The sequence below is a fragment of the Sparus aurata genome, chromosome 1, assembly GCF_900880675.1.
Source record: "Sparus aurata chromosome 1, fSpaAur1.1, whole genome shotgun sequence".
In the NCBI taxonomy this organism is placed as follows: Eukaryota; Metazoa; Chordata; class Actinopteri; order Spariformes; family Sparidae; genus Sparus; species Sparus aurata.
Genome location: NC_044187.1, coordinates 21,244,498 through 21,270,213, shown reverse-complemented (window position 1 = coordinate 21,270,213; position 25,716 = coordinate 21,244,498). Strand labels below are relative to the sequence as shown.

Below are 25,716 nucleotides of genomic sequence, written 5' to 3'. Positions count from 1 at the left end.
ATTGGTCTACTTGTTGTAATAGAAAATAACAACACCATTTCCAAGTTAGTTGTAAATAACTTGACAATTTGTGGATGTTAATAAACAGTTCTCTGTAAAATGTAAATTGTATAATGTAAAAAACAAAAAAAATCAGACGTAAGCACGTCTGTCCCCCTTCCGGTGTCGTATGGTTACTGCGGCGGATGTTGATGTTTTGTTTCGGAGCTTGCTGAACGATGTGAACTGGATCGTCTCCGGGACGGGCTGATATTTCCGTGGCTGTCTTCACGGTTCTCTCTGCACTCTTTACTCGCTGAGGTTTCTCTGTTAGTCGGCATCGTGTCTCTCCCGGTGTCTCTCCCGGGAAGCGCGAGGCCGAGTCGTGCGATGATGGAGGACTTTGATGAGATCTACGAAGAGGAGGAGGAGGAAGAGGAGGACGAGGACAGGGCCGCGGAGGAGCAGCTCCTCAAGTACGCTCCGGACCCTGTGGTGGTGCGAGGGTCCGGCCACGTCACTGTGTAAGCAACTAGCGACGGTTACGGGCACCGAGAGAGGAGGTGACCGTCCCCGTGACACGATTAGCAGCGGCGGTCTTCGTGGAGAACTGGCTGCTAGCTAAGCTAGCCCCCGCTGGGGACCTAGCGTAGCCAGCTAGCTACTAAGTTAGCAACGGGCTAACTATGAACAGGCGAGGAGTGGCTGATGAGACTTAACTTTCGATTTAGCTAAAGGTTATATGACCTAATAAATATGTACTTTCTCTGTATTTACTACAGTATGTGTCACGCCACTGTGTTGACTATTTACAAGACAGCCTGTTCCCGAATTTGTTTCCAGGATGCCGGAATTTTATCAAGATTTTATCAGACTGTCCTTGATTAGATCAGATCCGGCTGAACATGATTGCGTGCGAATAAGTTGTAACCTCAGTAATGCCACTGTCAGGCAAGCAGTGTCCAGCAAACATGACATAAAGTTGTTGTATCAGTGGGAACTGAAGTCACTGGATGATGTGTCCAGTAGGGTGTAAGCTGCAGAACACCAGCAGCATTTTATTGTAGTTTTGTGTTAAAAGTATTTCTGATATAAATCCCTAACATTTACAGTGTAAGGTTAATTACATTGATCCCCATCACCACTTTTTCCTCACACCTAATAGTACTGGGATGTTACACACATTTGGCCTTAAGCATGAAAAAAGTACATGGACATTTTTGGTGTTAAACACAATTATCTATCATCTTTGACATCTCTGAAATATATTATATAACATCACAGATTGCCTCCAATCTGTTAAGTTAATATAAATTTAAACTTGATAATTATTCATATGAAGTGCATGTCTGCTTATGTGTAAATGTCTACTTTTTTTTTCCGTCACCCCCACAGGTTTGGGCTAAGTAACAAATTCGAGTCAGAATTTCCATCAGCACTTACGGGAAAGGTGAGTGTTTTTGATGTTTTACATTTACGCATATTGACTATGACGAAATGACATCTCGCAGTTGTGTCACTACAAGATTTACATTACATTCTAACCACCAGCCTACATGTAATTATATTAATGTTGAAACATTTTGCGGTGCAGTATGTTGTCTTGATGCTGTCGTTCAAGTAATCACTAATCCCATCGAAGATTACTAGAGGAGGCACAATTTCAATTTGAAATTTAAAAAAAAATGACCAAAATTGACTTTTAATTTGGTCTCCTTGGAGGTCAGATGTTCTGAAGATCCTTTATCGATTTCTCTGAGATGAGACTTTGACCCTGAGGGATGAACTGAACTGAACATAACTGATAACGGTGCCAAAGATCCTTTATTGATTTACTTGGGAAGATGGTTTACTCAGGGACCTTAAAATTGAAAGTCAAATCGAATCGTGGATTTGTAGAATTGTGACACCCCTACAGATAACATTTCTGTGGCACAGATATATTGGTGTGAACACTATTAAAGCATTCTAACCTGCCATCTGAGAACAATCAGACATTTCTGCATTAAATTAACCTCGTGTGTGCACCACCCTCAGGTGGCACCAGAGGAATTCAAAGCTAGTATCAACAGAGTAAACAGCTGCCTGAGAAAGACGCTGCCAGTGAATGTGCGGTGGCTCCTGTGTGGCTGCCTCTGCTGCTGCTGCACACTGGGCTTCAGTTTGTGGCCTGTCATCTGCCTCAGCAAGAGGGTGAGACACTCATCAAGGTTGCATTTGCAACCTCAGTAAAAATGTGCTGATTTTTTTATGGGAGTGGGGGAAAGAACTTATACCAATGTCGATGTTGCATTACAGACAAGAAGATCAATAGAGAAACTTCTGGAGTGGGAAAACAGCAGACTTTACCACAAGGTGAGCAGTAATATGTGTGTATTAATAGTGAATCTGAGACATGCTGTAAAAATGTCTGATCTCTATTGCACTCTGTTTGCAGTTGTGTTTGCATTGGAGACTAAGCAAAAGGAAGTGTGAAACCAACAATATGATGGAATATGTAAGTATCTTTTGTCGAGTAATGATAAAACACAGGCAGGCTAGTTTGAGTAGTTGATCAGCGCCTTTAAAGGCTTATCGGAGATCAATAACCCTACACGGCGTGTCATAATACTGTGAAGAACGATTTGAAATACATCATGGCTACTATCATGTAATCTTCTGTAGCAACATTTGAAAGGTTAACAGTAGAATAGCCAACACAATTTGGGAATCTACAATTAAACTTGTGTTTGAATGTAGTCCACTGACAGAGGCCTCTGCGTCAGAACTCCTGCAGAGTCAATGTAGTCGTCTCATTAAGAATGAATGAGGAAGTGTTAGTGTTTGTTTGAAAATGGCCTTAATGGTTAACTGTCTTTTCTACTACTCTACTCATATTCACAGCCTCTATTGAGGTTTTTTCCAGTAAAGCTTTAAATGTCTCTCATCATATTTTATGATACCATCACCCTAAAATAAATCAAAAATCCTTGAACAAAATCCTCAATTTGAATATACTGCTTGATCAGATCACATGGAGAGCACCAAGTGAATGAAGATTTTTTTTATTTTTTCAAACAACTTGATGATATAATATGTTACATTTCTGAATCAAAACATCCAGAAACAATTGGCCCTTATATTCTTTAAGGTGTGTACTTGCAAACCCAGAGAAAACTTTTACGTTTCTTCAAGGTGATTGTGCGATACATTTGCATAATCCATAGCAGGCACAAAGAACATTAGTTTAAACTGTACTTTGTACTCAGTCAGTGCAAGTACCTCAAGAAATGACTTAATTACAGTAATGTGAGTAGTTGTCATGAGTTACTTTCACCCCTTGGCCCAGTGCGACATGAGATTTTAAAGTATTTACTACTTTGGTAGAAGCACTGCAGCAACATCTCTGCTACTGGAAAAATCTCTGTTGTCTGTCAGTAACAGTCTTTTCTCTTATGCCCTGCAGGTAATCCTAATAGAGTTCTTACCTAAGATCCCCATCTTCAGACCGGACTAGCCTGACTGCGGCTGAGCTTAAACCTCCACTGCTGCACCACAATGGCTGTCAAGCTCCTGAATAAACTACCCTTCCCCAAATACTCCCAATATTTTTGTTTACAGGGTAGCATTGATCCTCCCACGCTCTCCAACACATACGTTCTTTACACCCTTGTTTACAAATCCAGCAAATAGACACTCACATGATTTTGGAGTGAATTCACCATTGAACCACGACTTTCCGGGCGATGTGGCACACTGTCAAGCCACGCTAACCGGCAGCACCAGCCTGTGGGATGTCAGGGGAGAACCAGCCATTTGCAGCATTATGGATTTTGGACCTAGAGCTGGAGACTGGACTCTCAAATTGAATTCTGTGAGCTACAACTGGAATTTTGTCACTTGTATGTTCCCTAACCGAAGCACATGGCACAGTCAGACCATGATAAAAATTTAAAAAACACTTTCACACGTTACCTTCCATCACGCCACCAACTTCAACTGCAAAAAAATAATAAAATACACCCCAGTGCTTTTGCAACAGTTGGTTTGGTGCTCTAGGTCGTTACGGGAAACCGATGAGACACCATAACATGGAACTCCAAAGGAACCTTCATCCAAATCAAGCCCACAGCGGGCAGACAAGTCTTACAGGAACATGTTGTGGCCAGTAGCCAGAACAACGGAACTCAATAATATCACTCTTCTTTTCAACTACAAGGCCCCCTTAACCCCTCGCCTCCTTTCATATCTCTGCACACTTTACTGTGCAGCACCCTAACCCAGTGACAATCACACACTCGAGACTGTACTCTCCATAGTATGAATGGGTCTTAACGCCACAGTTTACCTGGAACAATTTGTTTTCAACGTTGCCTGTCCAGGGGATGGGCTTCTTGCTGAGCAACTGCAGCTGAGTTGCAGTGGAACAAGTAACCTGGCCACTAGTAATGAAGAGAAAAAAACCTTTTCTCTCACTTTTTTTTTTTTTTTTTAAGAAGATATCACACGTTTTGTTAACTGTTTTGGTGAAAGAGAGGCTGGTAGAGCTGTTCACTGTTTTGTGTGTGAGTGTGTCTGAGAGAGAAAACCAAGCAAAAAAGAGACAAATCAGACATGAAGAGATACTCTTTACTCTGTAAAGCAGGGTTCTTTTGTTTGATGCTTTTTCATTTTGCCATTACCAATCTTTGTTACTTTTGCTGTAGTTATTTATAAAAGCAAGAGTGCACATGTAATATGCGCATTCATGGAATAGGCCTCAGTTGTTGTTAGTTTTTTTTTGCAAAGGTATGCCATGGTTATTTAGTGTTTTTTGTCTTTGTGGTCATGTGTCAACACTAAAGCACACAATGGCTGTGTCCTTCATACCGTCACATGGCCCCTCTTCCTTATCTGCTGACATTGGCTGTTCAAGTTAAGGATGTGGCTCTTATGAGAGGGTTCCTCTGTTTTCACTATAATCTGACTCTTTGCATTCATAGCTCTGGGGTGACAGAGAGTCTTCTTTATTAGGTAGCCGTTAGCTGATACTGGGGTTCTGTATCATGAAGCAGGATTACAGGGGTTAGCTTGATACCTGTGCTGAGTAAAAAAATGCTGAAATGTGGACTTAAAGGTGCAATATGTAAGAATTGGCCACATGTCGAAGAAGGGTCACTCCAAACAGCATATCAGTAGAGTAACCGGTAACTAGTTACCTCAGTAAGCCATGCAGTTAGCTGTCCAGACTGGGAGGTTGCGGTGGTAATACAAGGCAGGACAGGTTTGAGCTAGCTGGTTAGCATGCTACCTTAAATAGATATCTCTCTCTTTGACATAATGCCAGAACTGTTATTTCTTTACATTCTGTTGATAATTTTACATACAGCCGTACATTTTTAAAAATGTTTTTAAACCCCAATTCTTACATAATGCACCGTTAAAGCTGCACTAATTAGTATTTTTATATGAACAATTAAAAAACAATTCGTTATAATGTCAAAGGGGAAAATGATGACGCAGCCATGCAGTTCTAACCATTTTAGTGTCTTTCAGCACATTGTTTTGGTTCTGTTGCCTGTAGCTTTTAAATCTGGATTTGCATTAATTGGGGGGGGGGGGGGGGGGCCAAAAACATAACTCCAAATGAACAATAGGGTTGCTCTGTGTCTACTGTGTGTGTGTGTGAGTGGGCAACTGTTTGCTACCAAGTTTGCCATTATCAACTTAAAGCTGCTGCAAGGGTCGTCGTCATTTTAGCTTACTTCCTGTCCATTTTGCACTTAGCAATCCCCTCCCTCTGCTCTGCGTCCCCACATGAAGGCACAACGACATAGCAGCAAACAGGAGGATCCTATGGAGTTCTCTGTCCTGATTGGATAAAGTGAGAGGGGAGATGGAAAAAAATCTTTCCTGTTTCACTGCTTGAGCAGGGGGAGGAGAAATGCGGGTTACTGACCAAACACACTATAACAGTGATTAGTGTCAGAATATAGAGCTATTTTACAATTATTTTAATGGGAATATATCACTTACTGCAGCTTTAAGGTGATAACATGTAAATTAATGCAAGTTTAAACGAAGGTTCAGTTTAGATCAGTTATCAAGCCAGCTAACAATCCTGCTTCTTGATGAGGGCCCATGACTATTTTTTTTTAACTCTACATGTTATAAATCACATCACAAAGCACATCTCTGTTTAATTAAACACATGGTCATTTACTAGCAAGTAGAAGAACAGGCAGAACAGACTAAGAAGATCTTTTTTGAATTTGGCATAGATTCAGTTTTTCCCTCTCAGCTCACATCTTGAAAACATCCAGATACTGAGACTGAGAGAGAACAGATCCTCTTGGTTTGAGGTCACTCAGCTCTTGGTGATTGTATGGCTCACACTCAGGGGATTATACTAGATCAACAACAAAATGTAGCATCAACAAATTCAGCGTCAGGTATGTTCCACCAGGGGGGTCAAGCATACCATACAGTTGACACATTACTTGAATAACTGTAAAAGGATGCATTTGGAGTTTTGCTTTGAAATTGACAAATGTCCCTAAGAAAAATTCAACTGACCTTTCTGAGGTCTTCCTACTTGGATAGTAAAGGACGCACATATTCCACAGACCCACAAAGCTCCGATGAGTTGGTTTATATGTTAAAACACCCAAATCCACTTGATTACCACTGGGTTGCCTATCGGTTCATCAGTAATTTTTCTATATATTTTGATTGTGGTCTGTTCTGTGTAAATCGAGGCGTACGGCCATATGCAGATATTTGTGGTGTGTGTGTGTGTGCGCGCGAGTATGTGCACGGTGATGCAGATGCTCTTCGTAGATCTCAGACTGTGATTGGACCCTGCACAGAAAACAAGTCCTTTTTATATAATCTGGAGTGTTTTGTGTGTGTGTGTGTGTATGTGTGTTTGAGGGAGAGAAAGATATATGTACATATGACTCATGAGCAGGTGTATGTACAGTAATAAACTACCAATAAACAAGGCTATGGGCATCCTCCTCTGTAAGTCACTGTCGTTTTTATTTCTGTCCATAGACGTGAAGTCCAATGACGATTGTCAGTCCTTTGAGGTCACAGGATATCTAGAAGCGCTTAGTGAAGTAAAAGCTGAAATGTCAGGGGTATCATCAAGTTACTGCATCAGTTACTGCCAAGATGGCGTCAGTCAGCACCACCCTCTTCAGCTTCATTCTGGCTCTTCAGAAACCTCTGGGTGTGAAGCGCTATAATTGAACCCACCTACGTTCTCACAAAGACACGCCCCTCCGGAGCATTCAAGTGCCAGGACTGGCCTCGCATCATGGGATTACAAGGAGACAAAGCTATAGACTAGCACTTTAGCAGTTATGGTAGATGAAGTACTCAGCTCTTGTACATAAATAAAAGTAGCAAAACACCATAGTGTAGAAATACTGTGTTACAAGTTATTGTGAGCATCCAAATATACTTCAGGCACCAAGTGTTTATTGTACTTCATGCGTTGTTGTTGTTGTTGTTGTTATAAACTTTTGTCATGCAGTCCTGAGTTTGAAAGAGTCTGAAGTAAAAATATATTTAAAAAGTAATGTCATTGGTACTGCTCATGTGCAACTCTCAACAGAGATGAGCAGAGACGTGAGATGTCTCACTCGCAACCAACTTCAGCTATCAGCTTTATGATTGTTATAATTGTTAATCGTAATTGTCTACTAATTGTTTCTAAATGCTCCTTTGAACCTGTGTTCAATCAAATAATTATAGTTTTATTCTATGGATTGAACACAAGTCCGCCATTTGCCCCCAGATGACATAAGTGGTTGAATGCCAATGTTAGCTGATGTCCAACAGGTAGCTAACAGGTTTTCAAATATGTGGTTCTACTTCGAACAAAGAAATCAAAAAGGCAAACTGAGTTGCTTTTGATGCACTTGATTCTACTTTTGTCTGCTCTCAGACAGGCGTCTGAGAGGACTTAAAGGAACCTGCGAAACCACTCCACTGTTTTTTGCAGGTGTAGTTTAGCCCAGATGTTCCCAGATGGTGTGTGATGGGACTTTGTTCAAATAACATCATTATTACAACATACATACATTTATTTTCAGATGTGTTCAGTTATGTTGCTAGAGCCCTGTGTCTATGAAGCATTAAATACAATGAAAATCCACTGGTCCTCATTTTATACCATATAGTGACTGTGCACATAGTCTTAATAATCATGACGTGCTATTTCCTGCCTCAACAACTCCAACAGAGCTACAAACTTGGTACTGGTCTCATCTCATTATCTACCAGTTATCCGTGAGAGTTGTGGGGATTTAACTGCTTCATCCCCCCTTTTTCAAGGGGTCGCGGGGGTTACTGGAGCCAATCTGTATTGATTATCTTGGCGAGTTGCCAGCTCATTGATGGCCGCCATGCAAGGTCCCAACTGCCCAGGAGCAATTTGGGGGTTCAGTATCTTGCTCAAGGATACTTCAACATGCACCTCAGATCCGCCCCAGGGGAGCTGGGATACGAACCAACGACCTTCCGATCACTAGTCAACCTGCTCTACCTGCTGAGCTACAGCCGCCCCAACTTGGTACTGGTAAATGAGCTAACTAGACCATTGGCAAGAATGATTGATTCTGTATTTACTCATGTTTACGTTTAATGTCCAGGAGATGCTCCGTGTTAAAGCGTGTTTTGTTTATTGGAATTTTTTTTTTGGGGGGGGGTGTTTCTACTAACTGAAACTTAAAAGTCACACATCAGATTCATTTAGTATCTGTTTTATTGACAGATATCTCTCAGACACAGACTGTGTACACTTAGCTCAGTCTTGATTGTAGTTTGGGGATCATAGCGAGGAAATTCTGTACTCCTTTATTCCTGGTCATGATCTCATTTACGCTTGTGAAGTTTCCAAAATCCAAATACTCTCCATCGAGGTACACACGTGGCAGATCTAAATTCTCCATGTCTTGAGAGGGAGGCTCTGTGCAAAGATCTGTAAAACGAAAGCATGAATTCATTTTTATTTTAGAGACGAGGTTACAGAATACAAAATAGCTGCAACAACTGCATTGTTTTACAGTAGAAAACAATGGAGCCATGTGATGTAGTTATACCTGCTTCTGAGTTAAACCTAAAAGGCTGTAGTAGCTTAAGACATTCTGCCTGCTTCTTTAAGTCCCCCAGCTCATCAGCAGTCACAGACCGTCTCTTACCTGTAGGACAAGACAAAGAGGAGGATCTGAAGAATGATTTGCACATGTGTATAAACAGTTAATAATGAATGCTTAAGATAAGTGATGTAAAGCAGCATCTACGCTGTGACTAAATTGATCTCTAACTTTTTAAAGCCAGTATAAATGTCCTGTTTTATTCCTGTATCTTGGATGTTATTATTATTCTTAGTAGTAGTAGTAGTAGTTTCTTACTCAGCAACTGAAGACCACTGAGTTCACGTCCAAACATGAGCTGTTTTGTTCGAAACAGCAGACAGTCCGAACAGCCAGTTTTCAGGAAGTTCATTGTGGGTACAGACCCTGGAGAACACACACACGCACACACACACACGCACATGCACACGCACGCACACACGCACACACGCACACACACACTTGAAATGTCTTAGTGCTGCTATGTCACCAAATATTTGCACAGTATCTTTCATTAGCATTTTAACCTGCTCACCTGATGGGTGAGTGTGTCTCTGTGTCACATTAGGTAGGACTGTGGCAAAGAAGTCAGAATTGACGTTAGATTTATAGACTTCAGTGATTTGTCAAAACACTTCAACCTCCTCTCTTCAAACCTACAATATGCTGATATTATTAGTTCATCACGTTGCTCAATTCCAGGATTGAGATCTTCCCGGCGTACCTCAAAGATCAGGGAATCTTTTTCTCCTACTGCTCTCTCCATGACAAAAAACTATTCAAGATTGAAAAATCTGCATTTTTGGCCCGTTTAGGTGACAGCATAAATAGTTTTTAACGTTGAGGTAAAACGCTAAGTTGAATAAGAACTCTTTACAAAGAGTATTTTTGCTCGTCACAAGGTTTCATATATTTGCACAGCACAATTTCTAAATACCAATAAACTAGCCCACTCACCTATTTGGAAAGTGCCATTTTCCAAGGTCATCTTAAGGGCAGCCGTGAAACAAATGCCAAACCTTTCACAGGTAGAAACAAACGTGTGAAGTTACGAACCAAAACCCAGAAAGGAAAAAGAGATTGGATCTGAATCATGGTGGTCTTGATTATTGGACTTGACTCAATTTAAAAAACAACAACAAAAAACTCATATTTGAATTTACACTTTTACTGAAGTGATGACAGCGATAGCATCACTATCCTCAATAGCAGTGACTTTCAACCAGTAGCTTTCCAGAAACTCCCTTTTCAAAGCTTCAACTTTTTGGATGCCCGTGCTTTCGGCCACTACAATCCACTTGCCCAGCACCTGAAACATTAGATGTTCTCTGTCAGCAGCATACAATGACAAATGGACACATTAGATAACGTTATGTTTCAATAAAGATGAAGGAAATTATAGTTTGAAGCTCATCAAACAGAAGAATGAGAGATTGTGAGAGATGGGTGGCAAGTGAGATGCGAGTGTCTTACCTGCTCCTTTGTGACGTCAAGAGTTTGTGTCAGACTCTCACAGCTGGTCACAGGAGCTGACTGTCCCACGGACAGAAGGCCGAGCACGGCCACAGCAACGCAGATAAACCTCATCGTGGCTCGCCTGATGATTGTGTTCGCTTCAAGCTGAACACTGGTGCATATAAACTCAGAGGCTCATCCCACATGAAATGACAGAGTCCAGAGTTGTTTACGTGTGTGTTGTAATCTGGTCTCAAGGTTGATAAAGAGTAAAGTTTATTGGCTTTTATCAAGCTGTTGAATAATTAATTTTCAGCTGTTGAATTTTGTACAATATCATGATTATATGTTTATAGAAGTCTATTCTATTTCTAACCTTTTTAATTCTGTTATTTATTTGTTTTACTATTGTTATTGTTTTTTGTAATATTCTGCTGTGGCAAACAAGTTTTACTGATACTGATTCTGATTCTGACCCAGGCGCTTCAGTATGCAAACACTGTGGGTGAAACGATGAGGTGGGCAGTCGGTGCAGTTCACACAGCTCTCTGTAAACTTGTTTTTTACTAATTTATGAGTATGAATTTTGTCATTCTGTTCATTTGTTTTATTCTATTCATTTGATCTTGAATCGTGAACTGTTTCAATATTGAACACTTGTAAAGTCTGGTTTTAAAGCTGCACTACAAATAAAGTTATTTTTGTTATTATTATCCCAAATGTTTAAAGGGGTTCTGTGGAACTTCTGTGTTGTGCTGGAAGCAGCTACTGCTGCTCATTCGGACTGTGACAAGAATTCCCACCCGAGTCCTTCACGTCTTCAATCTTCCACAGGATTGTTTAGGCAACCAAGAGAGACAGAGAGGGTCACATTTTTCACATCACTTTACAATCCGCTCACATATGGCCAATAAAAATGTGATTAATACATGTAAAATACTGGAGATTGGTACACAGAGCACCTTTAAGGGTGTTTTTATGCAACCATTTGTGATAACTGTGAGGGGAAATGAAGCCTGTGCATGTTTTCTCATTGGCACAATGATTAAAACAGCATAAGGCATTAATCTCATGGACAGAATGCATATGAATACATCCGTCTTTGTGTGTACACTATCGAGCGCCTGCCGAGGCTCGGTGGCCACACAAGAATCAACACTGCAGCAGGAAAACATGAGAGAGTAAAGGGCATTGCCACAATGTACCAAGCTCCAAAGCTGATATTTTGATTTAATCAATATCTATTGGCAGGACAAGATGTGTGCAAACAAAAATGTATTGATTTAAAAGGAAAAACACCTCAGAAAAAAAAGTACACGTTCCCTGTAAGAGGAGAAAAATGGCAGATGTGTTGATATAGTCTGCTAAGGGGGCAGAAAAATAGGAAAAAAGAAAGTTAAGAATGTACAGAAAGGCAGAATCTAGCCGTTGTTGACGTTTTTGTCGTTGTTGTTAATTTACCATGTCTCATGTATTCAATTAACAACATGACAGTGTAAGTATTACATTCTGCATTGGCATTTAAAAAAAAAAAACAATTTGACATTCATTAAGCAGACATGTTTGTCCAAAAGTGCGTGTAGAAAAATAAAGTCCTACCAATCACAACATAACAAGCAAATATAACCTCCCAAACTCTATCTCTCTGTGTCATTAAAAACAAACTGTACTAGCTTATAACCTTTTGCTTTTTTTTACTTTCGACTTCCTCTTAGTTTTTTGTCTAAGGTCTAACTACACATCATCTATAAGCAGTATGTTTTTCAAGGCTGTTTTTTTGAAATTGAAAAGGAGTAAGGTGTAGGCTACATAAAGTGAGATATCAAAAAGCAAAAAAATAATCATGACACTAATTACAATATTAAGAAAGCTAGTCACTTCCCATATCTTAACTTTTTATTTTTATTTCTAATGTCCATCAGGAGGAAAATGTACTTTCTCATAAAAAATTACTTAGGGCAAGGATTAAAAAGAAGAATCAGTTCACAAACATATCAAAAAGACTGTCCAGGATTCTTGCTACTCGATGTCCCATCTTGGCTTCGAATAGGGAGTTGAGAGCACTGATCCCCTCGGAGGGCGAGATGTCGTCCGGGCAGATTTCTGTGTACATACACATAAAAAATAAGTCACAATATACAGCTCTGTACGACATTAAGGAGGCACAGTTTGTGGAGGTTAAAAAATATTTTAATCACAATTCTCACCAGCATTTGGGTTCATCATGATGGCCAATGGCATCTGAAAACATTCTACTTGGTTCCTGAACATCTCCAGAGCGGCAGGTGAGACACTGTTTGTTTTGCCTGGGAATAAAGGACGTCACAGTTCAGAACAGCGAGTTGCATGCTGGTAAGACGTCTAACAAACAAAGATACTTGTCACTGGAGACATCCTACTGAATACAAACGTGTACTCCTTCTATCAGGCTCATCTTTTGCTGAAAAGTGTTAAAATTTTCTTACTGAAAAGCATCAAACTGGTGAACATGTCTTCGCCAGAGGTAATTTCTTCATAGGCGACCAGACAGTTGGAACAGTCAGTTGGCAGGTAGATTTCCTTGAGGTAGAAAGGTTGCTCTGTAAAAGTCACACACGTACAAAAACACCAGGAAATGTTAGAAGATGAGTGTTTGAATGCAGGTGTCCTCTCTGAAGAATCTCTCAGCATCGTGGCTCTTCTCAACTCACCAATTACCATTACGCTGTTTTCAAAGGTCACATTGAATATTAGGCTGGAACACTTGCCATGTCTGTGGAGAAGAAAGTACAGGATGCATCAGGAAATAATATCATCAGTCGTAACAGATTCATTAGCATTTCAGTGACTCCAAGTGCATGACAGGTGTTTAATGCTGTGATGAACGCACACAGAATGATTCACTTCGCCAATACTTATACGTTTCTTTGAGCTTGTTTTGGTTTTGACCTGCAACTTTACTGTTTCCCTTCACGCTTGTTCTCTGTCTCATCCGTGTTGAATCCGGACATATTTACCAGCTGGCCAGAGACGTTCCCCTCGCTTCTGCTGCTGGGGGCTCTCTGCAGGTCATGTGATTAATGTTTTCCTCATTTAAAAACACATTATTTCACCCATCTTCTTTTAACCGGAGTGGGAGACAACATATAGGTCTCTCAGCGAAGATGGGTGCTGCTGCTTAAACAGCAATGCACCAGGCACACGTGACTTTTAAGGGGGAATGTGAGATGCCACTCTGGTTTAGTTCACGTTACGCCCAAAGCACACCCATTATTAATTAAAGGACTGCCTACAATCCCTTGTGCCGTGTGTTCTCCTTACTCTACACCCAGATACTGCACCTTTTAACCAGCAAAAAAGGAGTTGGACGTACCCTAAATGCACTACAGACCATGTACCATAGATCGTTTAGGACCCACAGAGTAGGGATGGGCAGATCGATCCAAATATCGATAGTATCGATATCAATGTGAAAATTGGTATCGGATCGATACTAGCAAGATGAGATCAATTTTTTTTGTTGTAGTTTCTCTTCTATAAGTTCAGCAGATAACTTGTATTTCTTCACAGAGTTTGTGTGATCGCAGCGTCTCTCTCAGTCCTAATGCACAGTACTCCTCTCCACCTCTCTCACTCCGCTCACTCAGGTTCACTCTGAAGTATGAGTATGGCAGAATATAATAACCCCTCTTTCGAAGGAACATTAATATTCCTATGTAGGCTACATGCAGATAGCTTATAGATTAAATCAGGGGTTCTTAACCTTTTCGACCTTAAGGCCCAATTTTTTCAGTGCAGAGTGGCCCGGGGCCCATTAAATATTAACACTGTATATGCAGTGGGGAAGCTAGTTTGCAAGCGTAGCATGTAAAACTACATGTAGTTCAGCCTGGCTGTAGTTTTAACAAACTGCATTTCTACTCCTGGAGAAATGTGGTTTGTAAAACTACTGCTAAAAAAAGTAGCTTTAGCAACTACTTATAATACTCATTATACTAATTTAAATCAGCGTTAAATAAATCAACATATGATGTATATGAAACAAAATATAATAGCCTACAAAAAATTCACATACAAATATGCCTCTCAACTCAAGTTTTATTTTTTAAAGAACAAAGCTGACATTTTTGGTCAACATCACAGGAACTTCAGAGGCACTAACACTTCGGCACTAGAACTAGATGTCACATGAGCAGTCTCTCAAAGTTTTTATCAGACAGCCGGATCCATTTGGCACTATAAACATCTTTACCAACACTAAAAAGCCGCTCACATGCTGCACTGGCTGGGACACCAGTGTTGAACTTCTTCAAAGAAAAATAAAATAAATTGTATATTATATAGACGAGTTTTCATATATATATATATATATATATATATATATATATATATATATATATATATATATATATATATATATATATATATATATATATGAAAACTCGTCTTATTTGCCAAAATTGTAGTTAGTACATTGAGTGGTTAAACTACAAAAAATTACCCAAAAAGTATTTGAATTACTTGACGCAGCAAAAAATATGAATGTAGTTTAACTACCAGCAAGTTACAGCAAATTGTAGTTAAGCTGTGTAGTTCAACTACATGTAGTTTAAGTCTCCCCAACACTGCATATAGGTTTAATTGATCTCACTCTTGGTTTGATTTGTATTCAATAATAAGTAAAATCCACTTACAGTTTAACATGGTAATACGTTAATAAAGTTGAATAAATAATACAATTACGTGATTATACGTGATAACCACAAAGATTTTTAATGAACTTCTGTCAACATATTGTGGGCATGGGCAGAAGAAAGTTTCACAGAACAGTTTCTTAATTTTAAAAAGGGTCCTGAATCGTCAACGCAGTAACATACAGTGACCACAGTTTAACTCACCAGTTTACCAGTTTAAGGCTGGTATGTAACACTGTTACTGTGATGATAAATGACTTAAATATTGAATGTGTGTCTATAATAACCACACCCTGACATGTAAATGTGACATCTGTCTTGATTCATTTAATTTAACTTAAAATATGGACAACTGACTGCATAATATATGAATCAGAAACAGAAATTATTTACAGCAGCTCCCATTCAAAGTCAAGAATATGCAGAAAAATAGTAGTAGTAGTCATAATAATAATAATAATAATAATAAACTATATATGCTGCATATTTATAATATGCCTACTGCAACTGTACGTTTTTTTTCACCGTTTAACATTATTTTATACATTATCATTTTTTATAATGTTCTGTCATGGAGTACATCACTTCACTGCTAACAGAAAAGAAAGCAGCTCACTGCCAGTTACAGCTTCTTATCATGATCTGCAGTCTTTGTTCATTTTTTGTCATGATTGTTATTATCAGTACCCATCAAAAATCACAGTTACATGTCAGGATGTGGTTATTATAGATATATTCAATATTTAACTGTCATGTATCATCACAGTAACAGCGTTACATACATTAGCAGCTGTAAACACATAAAAACATTAGAAAACACATCATGTGGTCCCCTTTAAACGCTGGGCGGAGGTGTATATTTGGGTAAATAACCGCCAATGCAGAGCCTAATTTATTTTGAAAAAACATCAAGGAAGAAGACGTGACCACTGACACTGCACGTTTTTCTTCTTCGCCTTTTTCACGTGTTGTGCCCAGAAGGATGCCAGAGAATTCACAGAGAAGCTGGCCAAGTTTGTGACATTTTCATCCCGGAGTTTTGTGAGGAGGGAATTAAACGCCTGTCCCAAATAAACACCTGGTCTGTTAAGTGATTGAAACAAATAAACGGGCTATTATTTGGTATTTTACGTTTGTTCCCGCATCATCAGCACGAGCTGAACAATAAATCTAACCCAGCAAGAAAGGCGGGACTTAAGGCAGAACAGCCAATCATCAGCCGGTCAGTCCCAAAGCCGGTGTCATGTTTGTTTGAAGCAGCAACAGGAGAGGGAGGGGGAGAGGAGGCAGCTGCAGCGAGCGCAGACACAGAGCGGCCAGAGAAACTGAGCGACTGTAGTGAGGCGTTTGTGCAAAACTGCGGATAAACGGCTGAAAAAGTGAGGGTGTTGAACCCTCTCACCGGGAAAAGTGTGGGTGTTGAAACACCGACACCTCCCTCGGGTGCGAGTCACACCGTGCGACGCCCCTGGCTACAGGTGAGCAGCAAGCTGAATGTCTTCTGTTCTTCTGTGAGCTTCTTAAACAACTTACTGACGCATTACCGCCACCGTGTGGTCGGAAGCTGCATTGTAACTGAGCGTCTCATGGAAAACAGCTTTTCTCTGGTGTCTTCAGTTGATAACCTATGCAGTCCCGCGGCCCTCGCGGTCCACAGGTGCAAAACTGAAAGTTTTTGGCGGCCCTCTAGGTGGCGCTTGCGGCCCAAGCTTGGGCCGCGGCCCTATGGTTAAGAATCACTGGATTAAATTATGTTGAATATTATTTTGTTTTTTGGCTAAAATCTTTGTCCCGTGTTCTATTATTATCATGATCAACTAAATAAAGGCAAAAGTACAAAATCATTCAAAGATCAGGAATTTTCAAGTAAAAAGTATCAGTATTGCAGTGTCGCCCACCCCTACCACAGAGTTGTTAAAAGAAATAATACAAATAAGTTGTATTATTAAGAAATCAAGACCCAGTTCTTGTGAAGTCATACAGAGTGTATACAGACTCAAATATATACACCTTTACTTCCCGCACACATATATTATAGCGTCAAAAACATGCAAGATAGTTGAAAAACTTCACAGGCGTGTAGATGAGATCAAAATGAAGGCCGGTTTCAAAGATGTACTCGGTCCGAGCAAGTGTAGTCACGGGTCGCAACAGGAACATGTTCATAGAGTCGTGGCGGGTATTATCCTGTCGTGAGATCATCTCTACAAGCTCTTCATCACGTTATAACAAAGAAAGTTTCTTAGTTTATTACAGTATCAGCTCTATGTTGCTTTTGCCATTTTGTAATTATTGAAACCATCAGGATTCATCGGGGATTCCTACAGGACACTTTTGAAAGTTTAAAGGTTTGAAATGACTTATTCCCCTCTAACGGCAAAACATGAAGTGCAGTGTTGTGGTGTAAAGGTGTTGGTGGGGATTTACACTCTGTGAGTCTGGTGGAGAGTGAGAATGTTGCTCTCGGTGGTTGCAGTGACATCCAGCCAGACGCTGGTCATCAGATGGCCCAGGGAGCGGCTTCCTGGGAGGTCAGAGCTCCCCCCGATGTACAGCCATTTCCCCAACATCTGGAGCAGAGAGAGGGAGAGAGAGAGAGACAGCACAGAATAAGTGTTGGTGTTTCTCATCCTCTGGGCCAGGACTTCTTGTGGGCTTGTGGGAGATATGTTTGATATACTAGTTCTCCATGAAAAAGATCCCAAATTATACTATAATAATGATATTAACTTGTTTGGCAGCTCATCCAAACAATGTTCTCTGCTCAAAAAGACTAGAAAAAATGGGATCTTCGTAAACCTTGGTTTACTTCAGCTCTTAACAAAACCTTGTTAAAAAAAGTTAATTTGAATCCAACTTATCTTAAAAGAATGTAAAACATAAAAAATGTGTTGCATGCATATTTTACAATCATCCAGAAATATTGTTTAATGTTTACTGTTCTTGACCTCTCCTGACGCAGACATCAGGCTCTTCACAACTCTTATCATTTCACCATCTGGATTTTATGCTTTATCTTATTTGTGTACAAATAAAACATGATACATTTGACTCTCCGCGCTCCCAAAACCTAATCATTGAATTATGCCATATTTAAATTTGGTAAACGGTTTGCTTTCACAGGTCTGTAATTTGAGGTCTGGACAGAAAATGTTCCTAAATATCTTAAGTAAAGTAAATCAGGTGCACCCTTACCTCGTCTTTGCTGATTGTTATTGGTTTTGTCAGATTTTCACAGCTGCTCAGAGGAGCAGAGCGTCCCCTTGAGAGAAGACTCAGCAACACAACAACAGCAACACACTTCATCCTCTAGATGGCTCTGATCTTGCTCTTAACACGCTTTTCTTCTCTGTCTATGAAGCTCCCAGTTTATCTTCCACACTCAGCTTTTTCTTTTTGTCTTCTGGTGTCTCTCTTCACTGCCTGGCTGCCACAGACTTTTTTCATCAACAGTCTCCCTCACCAGCATATATTCACTTTTCTGGGAGCTGATGTAACCAAAGTAAACAGACAGGGGAGACTTTGACCGGTGTGAGGGATTGATGGAATCTTGATCTGACACATGTAACAGTATAGACTGGTATCTATGCTAATGTATTTCCTTAATCTCTGTTAATCCTCTCTGATGTGTCACAGAAACTCACAAACACAGCGAGTCAGTCCAAAAAAAGGTTAATACTTTTTTTTTTGCACATTTATTTGAACATATTTTATTCATATTATTTTCTTTTGTTTTCAATGGAAAACCGCACAGCTTCCAATTAATTAAGCCAATTAACACAACATTACAAGCATTTCTTTTTCATTCTTTAAACCGTATTCAGATCATACATTTCTTGATTGACATTTAGCAAAAAATACTCCATTAGAAGTCCTCCAGTCAAATAATTTACCTATTCATTTTAACTAATGTGTTCCTACTTATCTTGCCTTGAGATTATAAGGATTCAGTTTCAGCTTCATAACTCTTTGTTTCATTTTATTGTGCGTACATTTGTATGTGACATTGTGCACATATCTTTTGTAGAAGTTGCATTTTTTATTGCATAAAAAAAATGTATGAATAACTGTTGAAAATTTTTAAGTATATCATTTTGCAACTTGAGTGATACATTTTAAATTGTATAAAAGGTAAAACTTCATAATTATAGTTTTTCAAATGGTACTGGCAGTTAGAAAGTAAATACTAAGAACACGGTACTAAAACCACGCTAGTTTCGAAGGTAAAGAATTAACTTCCATGCTTAAGTTAAGTGAAATCACAAGAGCTCCTGGGCAATTGTTTTGTCAAAATATTGTTATTTTTGATATGTTAACACAAAAGAGGAATTTTAATGTTTCAGCTGGTTTATGTGTAGCTCTTCACCTGTACAGTTATACGCTGTTGTGTCTTCTATAGTAGTATATGTTTTATAAGATGATCATTTGACCAAAAGAACATAAACATTGAGAAACCCTATTGCTACTATGGACTATATTCAGGACAGCAATGTGAATAAACCTCATCATGGCTCGCCTGATGATTGTGTTTGCTTCAAGCTTAATACTGCTGCATTAAGTCAGAGGCTCGACCCATGTAAAATGACAGAGTCCAGAGTTGTTTACACATGTATTGTTATCTGGTCTCAAGGGTGAGGAGGTGAGAAGTTTATTTGCTTTTATTCAGAACTTTCACTCCAAAGAGACATTTATGCTCACTAACTCTTTGACTGTTCTTTACATAAGAGTTCTGTTCCATAACAAATATTGTGATTTCGTCACTTTTATTGTCAGAACTTGTGGCGTCATACAGTTTGCAGGCACGTCTGGACAGTTTTCACCATGTTAATTTTCTTTCATTGCAGCCAAGCCGCTGGAGATCAGCTTGATGAGCTCATTCATGCCACCTTCAGTGCTGATCATTCTTTGGAACTGGTCGAATACTGCAGGGTCTAAGTCCATCATCGCATCGGATAGATCAGTGCTCTCTGTCTCTGTTTCTTGGGAAGGGGAGTCATCTGGGCAGATACCTGTGAGGCCGAAATTAGCAGTGTTGTAAAAAGTTCTAAAAATTCAGACTTGAGTAAAAGTACAGATTTTGTTGTCATACATTACTTTGGTAAAAGTGAAAGTCACCAATATGAATAGTACTTGATTACTATTACTACATATCTACTACATAGATATTTGGCTCTGATGCAGTATGTTATCTGCAATGTAACTAGTGACTGAAGTAGTCATATAAATGTAGTTTATTAGTTAGTAGAAACATAATGTTTGCCTCCAAAATGGAGTGGAAGTGGAAGTATGAGGTGGCAGGAGATGGTAAGTAAAACTACTTCCAAATTGTACTGAAGGACAGTACTTGAGTTAAAATGAAACTCTCGCCAAAATGCAACCTAGGCTTCTTTTGTTAATGTACCCGAGTCAAACCTTCATGTACTCTCATAACTCTCCTCCAGGTTACGTCGCATTCTGAGATCGGTACTTCTCGGCTGCCATGTCAGCGGCTAACGGAACAAGCTAATGCTAAGGTGAGCTGTTCTAAAACTTTATTTTTTAGCAAACTCTATGCACACAAACAAAGTTAACAATGCTCGAATTTATGTGTAGAGACCCTGGTGATACTACGAGCAAAGTTTCACGTTGTGTCGAGCCTTCTTAGTGTTTTAAAAATAGCAAATAGCAAATTTTGATGCTATCGTAAAAGTGCCCTGAGCACTCCCATAGAAAATTATTTTGACCCGAAAACGAAAATACGGTAAATATTAAAAGTGCCTCTTTCATCATAATTATGCTTTTACACGAAGGTTTGACTCATATACATTCACAAAAAAAGTCTAGGTTGCATTTTGGCAAGAGTTTCGCTTTAACGTACTCAGTTACATTTGATCACCAGAGGGGAACAGCAAACTCAACAAACAAGTTCTTACTTAAGGCTAACGAGGCTAGTTGCTAGCTAGTTAGCATGCTACCAGAAATGTCAGAACTGTTTTTCAAAATCTTTTGATAGTTCTAGTTTTTTTTAGTGGTTTAAACTAAAATTCTTCTGTTTTGTACTTTGATCTTACCTTTCTCTGGGTCCAGGATGGTCGGTGGTCGTAAGCCTTTACACTCCACCTGCTTGTTGAACTCGTCCATCTCAGCAGCAGTCACCTGGTTTCTCCTGCCTGACAGAACAAGTATAGGCAAAGGAGCTGTGAAGTAGCCTATAAACAGTGCATGGTCACAGTGTAGACAGGACTAGTCAGGCAAGTAACTTCAGACACAAGAAGATGGACTCACTTTTCTATCGAGAAGTGCAAGCTGGAACTAAGTGTTGCAACTTTAACCTTTAACTAACCCTAAAGAAATGTTAAATGCGTGGGTAAAAAACAACGTTTAATTAGGTAGAATAAGTTGCCACATAATTTTATATTCTATAATTTGTTTAATATTGGACCAGTTCCTGTCTCAGTTATTTAAAGGAAATCATATGAGAAGTTCAGAGGGCAAATGTCATTATGTTGAAAGTGTCAACAACTCAAAGACATCTGAAAAAGATCAACTTGGCCCAAAATAGACTCTGTCCATTGCAGTGGCGGTCCTAGCTTGCATGAAGCTCTGGGCGAACCTCACCTTCATTATTCACGTGCACGTGCTGACTTCTGATCAACAGTGAAGAAATACAGGTTCTCTTCAGTTCTATATGACTGATGATATAGCAGCATCTATGCTAACCTCTATAGGAGCCACCGATGTTGTGTCTTTTCCAGCCCCTCGTCACCCCCATGGGTTTCTCAATGGATGGTCCCAACCACTGTTGTTCGCACACAAGCGCGTAACTTGAAGTTGACGAGATGGATTCTTGTGTGATCTTGTGACCTTGCTCAATCTCATCTTGGGTCATCATCACCAGACTGCTATTTACAGGGACTACATCTCTCCAGGAGAGCAGCTGATCTCACGTATGAAGGCAATATGAATGATTTCACGGCTACGTTTCTTTGGGTATTATTTGACCAGGCCTCATCAAGGATCGACAAATGGTAAATGGTCTGCATTTTTCTAACGAAAGGTCAAAGCACTTTACAATACATGCCACATTCACCCATTCACACATACATTCATACACTGATGATGGATGCTGCCATGCAAGGCACCAACTGCTAATCAGGAGCAATTTGGGGTTCAGTATCTTGCTCAAGGACACTTCAACATGCAGCTAGGGGGAGCCAGGATTCGGACCGGTGACCTTCCGATTACTAAATGACCCGCTCTACCCACTGAGCCACAGCTGCCCAAAAACACAGATGGATTGTGTCAACTCTGCAGAAACAAACAATTCCAAACAAGGGCAGGCAGACTTGGCACACCAAACAAAAAACTGTTTGTTGGAAAATGTTTGATTAGTGTGTCAGGGGCTTAAAGTCCAGAGTGAAAAGTCCTTGAATACTGTAAATACAAAGTAGCATATAAGACAGGTACACTAGTGTAGAACCCAAAAAGCCATACTCAAGAACAGTATTTGAGTTAATGTACTTAACTACCGAATATGTCGTATTGGGTTAAGATTGCAGGTTGACATTATTGTATTTCCCGGAGCAGCACGTCTTATCTATTCTTTTGACTGTTAAAGCAAGTACCTTTATTTTACATTCACTTTATCAGACTGTGAGTCTTAAGTCTTACTCAGGAGCTGGAGACCACCAAACGTGTTTCCTCCAATGGAGTAGTTCATGGAGACAACGAGGCAGTCGGGGCAGCTGGTTTTCAGTAAGACCTCAGAAGCCTTGGCAGGTTTCTCTGTGGACACATGCATAGACCAACACACATCAACACAAACACAAAGTGCTACTGCAGTGCTTGACTCTAAATCCAAATCTGTTTGTGCAGCATGTTTCATCAATACCACTCACCCATAAAGAGAGTGCCGTTTTCCAATTTCATAGTAGTCGAGATTGTGAAGCAGGAACCAAACCTTTCATCAGGAGAAATGACACATTAGACACGAACATGTTTCAAGCCTGGAAAAAATATCACTGAACACTCTGTGTCGAGATTTTGAGCTTGCATTTCATAATTCCAAGCGAAAGTCTTGCTCCATCATTAAATGTAGACTTGAAATTACATTTTCTGAGACTGGAAAACATCCAGAACACCGCTCTCGTTAGATGCAGTGATTTTCACCCAGGAGCTCTCCACGAAGACCTTCGTCAGCTTATTGGATGCCGGGATGTTTGTGCTTTCTGCCACGATCATCCACTTGCCCAGCAGCTGAAACAGACGGTATCTCCATCAGTTGCATAATATCTTTGAAGGAAAGATCCCAGAGAGTGTGTTGTTCTTTGACAAGTGATATGAAAGTATCTTACCTGGTCTCTTTGGATTTCAATAAGTTTAGTTAGACTCTCACAGTTGTTTACCGGAGCTGACTGTCCGACGGACAGAAAACTGAGCACAGCCACTGCGACATGGACAAACCCCATCATGGCTCGCTTCTTACACAAAGAACCTGAATCTCTGTGTCCTTTTTAGCTTGAAGCTGTTTGTGTCTTGTTCAACTCACGACTGGTGCTCTGAAGTTCAGGGGCGTCAGCCTACAAAGAGCCCTGTGTTGTTTACATATGTGTTGCAATCAAGAGGAGAGGTGGATAAAGTAAAAGATTTACTGGATGAAGAAATACAAAAAAAATTCACTCATTATCTGCTCAGCCCCACTTTGATGGAAAGTTTTCAAAACAGTCCACAAAATGTTTCTGGGGCTTCAAAGCAAACAGCGTTGCAGCATTCTCCTAAACAACTGAAGAAGCTGGGGACTTGTCTGATTTGTAAAAGATGTTATTTACAGCCTTGACATGCAGCAGAGCTTGTGAGGTCAAATTCAAACGAGGTACATGCTAACATTTTTAGCTGAGCAGCTTAAGTGAAGATTTTGGCTCAAAACAGGGTTTAAATCATCTTTTCAAATATATTTGGGATCTCTGGTTTCTTAATACTTGGACTCCAGCAGAACAGATATATGGAGCCATTTTATGTGATTGTGTTTGTTGTTGTTGTTTTCTCTCAAGTGAAAACAAGTGCCTATCTGCCTCAGTTGTTCAGGAGAATGCTGCAAAGCGTTTCTGCTGTGAAGCTCAGCAAATTTCTTATCGACTACGAACCTTCACTTGGCTTTCCTCCAGAATCGGTGTTCAATGATCTGTGCTTATTTGGCAACACAATCTCTTAACATAAAATTGGGAATTAAAGCAATAAAACCAAAAAATAACAAGAATAAAAAATAAACCATGACTGAAATAAGAAAAAATGTGCCATTGTATTGGTGTTGATAACAATCCGATATGGGTGGAGTACTGAAAACGTGTACTCAAATAGAAGTATAATTACTCCTTTAAAAAGAAAACCCCAAGAAAGAGTAAAAAAGTAGCCGCTTAAGAATTTTTAGTTCCTATCATCAAGTAACATTGACATTTGGCCTTACTTGAGGTTAAATGCTGTCTAAAACAAAATTGAAATCGAAATGTTCAAATCTAAATGGGTCGCAAGTGAAAAGCTAAACATTTAGAAAACATGCAGATCCCCTAATACTCTGCCCCTTGGAGGCGCACAGCAAAAACTGCATTATTAAGAATGCTCAATTTTTATTACATTTTTTAATTACTCTTGTATATATATCCTTTCTCATTTGTATTTATTTGCTTTTAACAGCTGTAAACATTCATCTCCTGTTGTCAGGCAGCAGTAGTTTCTACATATGATTCAGTGTTGCAGGATTGACATCTTCAACTTGTTTCATCACTGTTTCTCCCTGATGTGACTTGATCTGCGGCGATGTCAAACCGAAAAACATGTTTTTAGGTCGCAAGTTCAGTTCAGTCACCCAATTTTGCTAAGTTGTTCATCCTCTTAGAAGAGAGGAAAAGCAGACATGCTGGTGATCATGATTAAGGTGATCATGGCTTCGCTTCTGCTCACTTACTATACTTAGAAATCTCTCCGGTTTTTGTGTTTGAAATATTTTAAATCCTGAAGCAGGACAGCCGGCAGACCTCATGAATAGAAGAAAACCTAATATCATCAATCAAATATAGATTATTAAGCTGCAAAATAAATCAGGTGCACACTTACCTCTTCTTTACTGATAGTGATTGGTTTTATCAGGTAGCTCAAAGGAGAAGTGTCCTTCACTCACTTCATCGTCTAGATGGCTCTAAACCCGTTTCTTTATCAAGCTCTCCTTTTTCTATGAGCCTCCCAGTTTGTCTCCCACATGAAGCTTTTATTTTGTCTTCAGGTGACAGACTTTTTAATCAACCTCACCTCACCAGCATATATTCACTTTTCTATGAGCTCATGAAACCAAAGCAAACGGACGAGGGGGAAGAGGCAGGAGAGACTTTGACATGTTTGAAGAACATATGGGATCTGTATGGAATAATGGAGAGTTATATTGGCCTCCTGACACATTTTCTTCTAAGTATCTGATTGTATGTAGTCTTATGTGCGTGCAAATAACATAAAATACCATAAATATGCTCCTCCAGCAC

The 25,716-nt window shown here is 39.7% G+C and overlaps 4 protein-coding genes across 4 annotated transcripts; 1 reads left to right on the top strand and 3 right to left on the bottom strand.

Moving 5' to 3' along the window:
* Nucleotides 1-169: 169 nt before the first annotated feature.
* On the top strand, nucleotides 170-6,964 carry chic2 (cysteine-rich hydrophobic domain 2). Its single transcript, XM_030418479.1, has 6 exons — nucleotides 170-503; nucleotides 1,375-1,429; nucleotides 2,017-2,172; nucleotides 2,278-2,334; nucleotides 2,417-2,476; nucleotides 3,425-6,964. Exons 1-6 carry the CDS (start codon nucleotides 370-372, stop codon nucleotides 3,473-3,475), a joined length of 513 nt encoding a protein of 170 aa, XP_030274339.1. The 5' UTR covers nucleotides 170-369; the 3' UTR covers nucleotides 3,476-6,964.
* A 1,728-nt stretch (nucleotides 6,965-8,692) lies between these two features.
* LOC115590783 (uncharacterized) lies at nucleotides 8,693-10,712 on the bottom strand. The gene is made up of 7 exons (XM_030432191.1): nucleotides 10,554-10,712; nucleotides 10,244-10,389; nucleotides 10,038-10,099; nucleotides 9,616-9,654; nucleotides 9,360-9,467; nucleotides 9,048-9,146; nucleotides 8,693-8,926 (listed from the first exon to the last, which is right to left on the bottom strand). Exons 1-7 carry the CDS (start codon nucleotides 10,665-10,667, stop codon nucleotides 8,748-8,750), a joined length of 747 nt encoding a protein of 248 aa, XP_030288051.1. The 5' UTR covers nucleotides 10,668-10,712; the 3' UTR covers nucleotides 8,693-8,747.
* Nucleotides 10,713-11,747: 1,035 nt separating this feature from the next.
* Nucleotides 11,748-18,680, bottom strand: LOC115590791 (uncharacterized). Its single transcript, XM_030432216.1, has 6 exons — nucleotides 18,404-18,680; nucleotides 17,636-17,778; nucleotides 13,226-13,287; nucleotides 13,001-13,114; nucleotides 12,743-12,841; nucleotides 11,748-12,638 (listed from the first exon to the last, which is right to left on the bottom strand). The coding sequence occupies exons 1-6, from the start codon at nucleotides 18,512-18,514 to the stop codon at nucleotides 12,514-12,516; spliced, it is 654 nt and encodes a 217-aa protein (XP_030288076.1). The 5' UTR covers nucleotides 18,515-18,680; the 3' UTR covers nucleotides 11,748-12,513.
* A 1,140-nt stretch (nucleotides 18,681-19,820) lies between these two features.
* Nucleotides 19,821-23,747, bottom strand: LOC115590787 (uncharacterized). Its single transcript, XM_030432205.1, has 6 exons — nucleotides 23,542-23,747; nucleotides 23,298-23,443; nucleotides 23,086-23,147; nucleotides 22,859-22,972; nucleotides 21,259-21,357; nucleotides 19,821-20,217 (listed from the first exon to the last, which is right to left on the bottom strand). Exons 1-6 carry the CDS (start codon nucleotides 23,656-23,658, stop codon nucleotides 20,033-20,035), a joined length of 723 nt encoding a protein of 240 aa, XP_030288065.1. The 5' UTR covers nucleotides 23,659-23,747; the 3' UTR covers nucleotides 19,821-20,032.
* Between the last annotated feature and the right edge of the window lie 1,969 nt (nucleotides 23,748-25,716).

Bases quoted from the DNA above. Each gene is read 5' to 3' on its own strand.
- chic2 (XM_030418479.1), top strand. From the start codon at position 370: ATGATGGAGGACTTTGATGAGATCTACGAAGAGGAGGAGGAGGAAGAG. The intron at 2,335-2,416 runs GTGAGCAGTAAT...CTCTGTTTGCAG, and splicing joins ACAGCAGACTTTACCACAAG to TTGTGTTTGCATTGGAGACT. The intron at 2,477-3,424 runs GTAAGTATCTTT...TATGCCCTGCAG, and splicing joins CCAACAATATGATGGAATAT to GTAATCCTAATAGAGTTCTT.
- LOC115590783 (XM_030432191.1), bottom strand. From the start codon at position 10,667: ATGAGGTTTATCTGCGTTGCTGTGGCCGTGCTCGGCCTTCTGTCCGTG. The intron at 9,655-10,037 runs GTGAGTGGGCTA...TCTTTGCCACAG, and splicing joins AAATGGCACTTTCCAAATAG to TCCTACCTAATGTGACACAG. The intron at 8,927-9,047 runs GTATAACTACAT...TTCGTTTTACAG, and splicing joins TAGGTTTAACTCAGAAGCAG to ATCTTTGCACAGAGCCTCCC.
- LOC115590791 (XM_030432216.1), bottom strand. From the start codon at position 18,514: ATGAAGTGTGTTGCTGTTGTTGTGTTGCTGAGTCTTCTCTCAAGGGGA. The intron at 12,842-13,000 runs GTAAGAAAATTT...CTTTATTCCCAG, and splicing joins CACCAGTTTGATGCTTTTCA to GCAAAACAAACAGTGTCTCA. The intron at 12,639-12,742 runs GTGAGAATTGTG...GTATGTACACAG, and splicing joins CATGATGAACCCAAATGCTG to AAATCTGCCCGGACGACATC.
- LOC115590787 (XM_030432205.1), bottom strand. From the start codon at position 23,658: ATGATGGGGTTTGTCCATGTCGCAGTGGCTGTGCTCAGTTTTCTGTCC. The intron at 23,444-23,541 runs GTAAGATACTTT...CGTCTGTTTCAG, and splicing joins TTGAAATCCAAAGAGACCAG to CTGCTGGGCAAGTGGATGAT. The intron at 20,218-21,258 runs GTAAGATCAAAG...TCGGCCTCACAG, and splicing joins CATCCTGGACCCAGAGAAAG to GTATCTGCCCAGATGACTCC.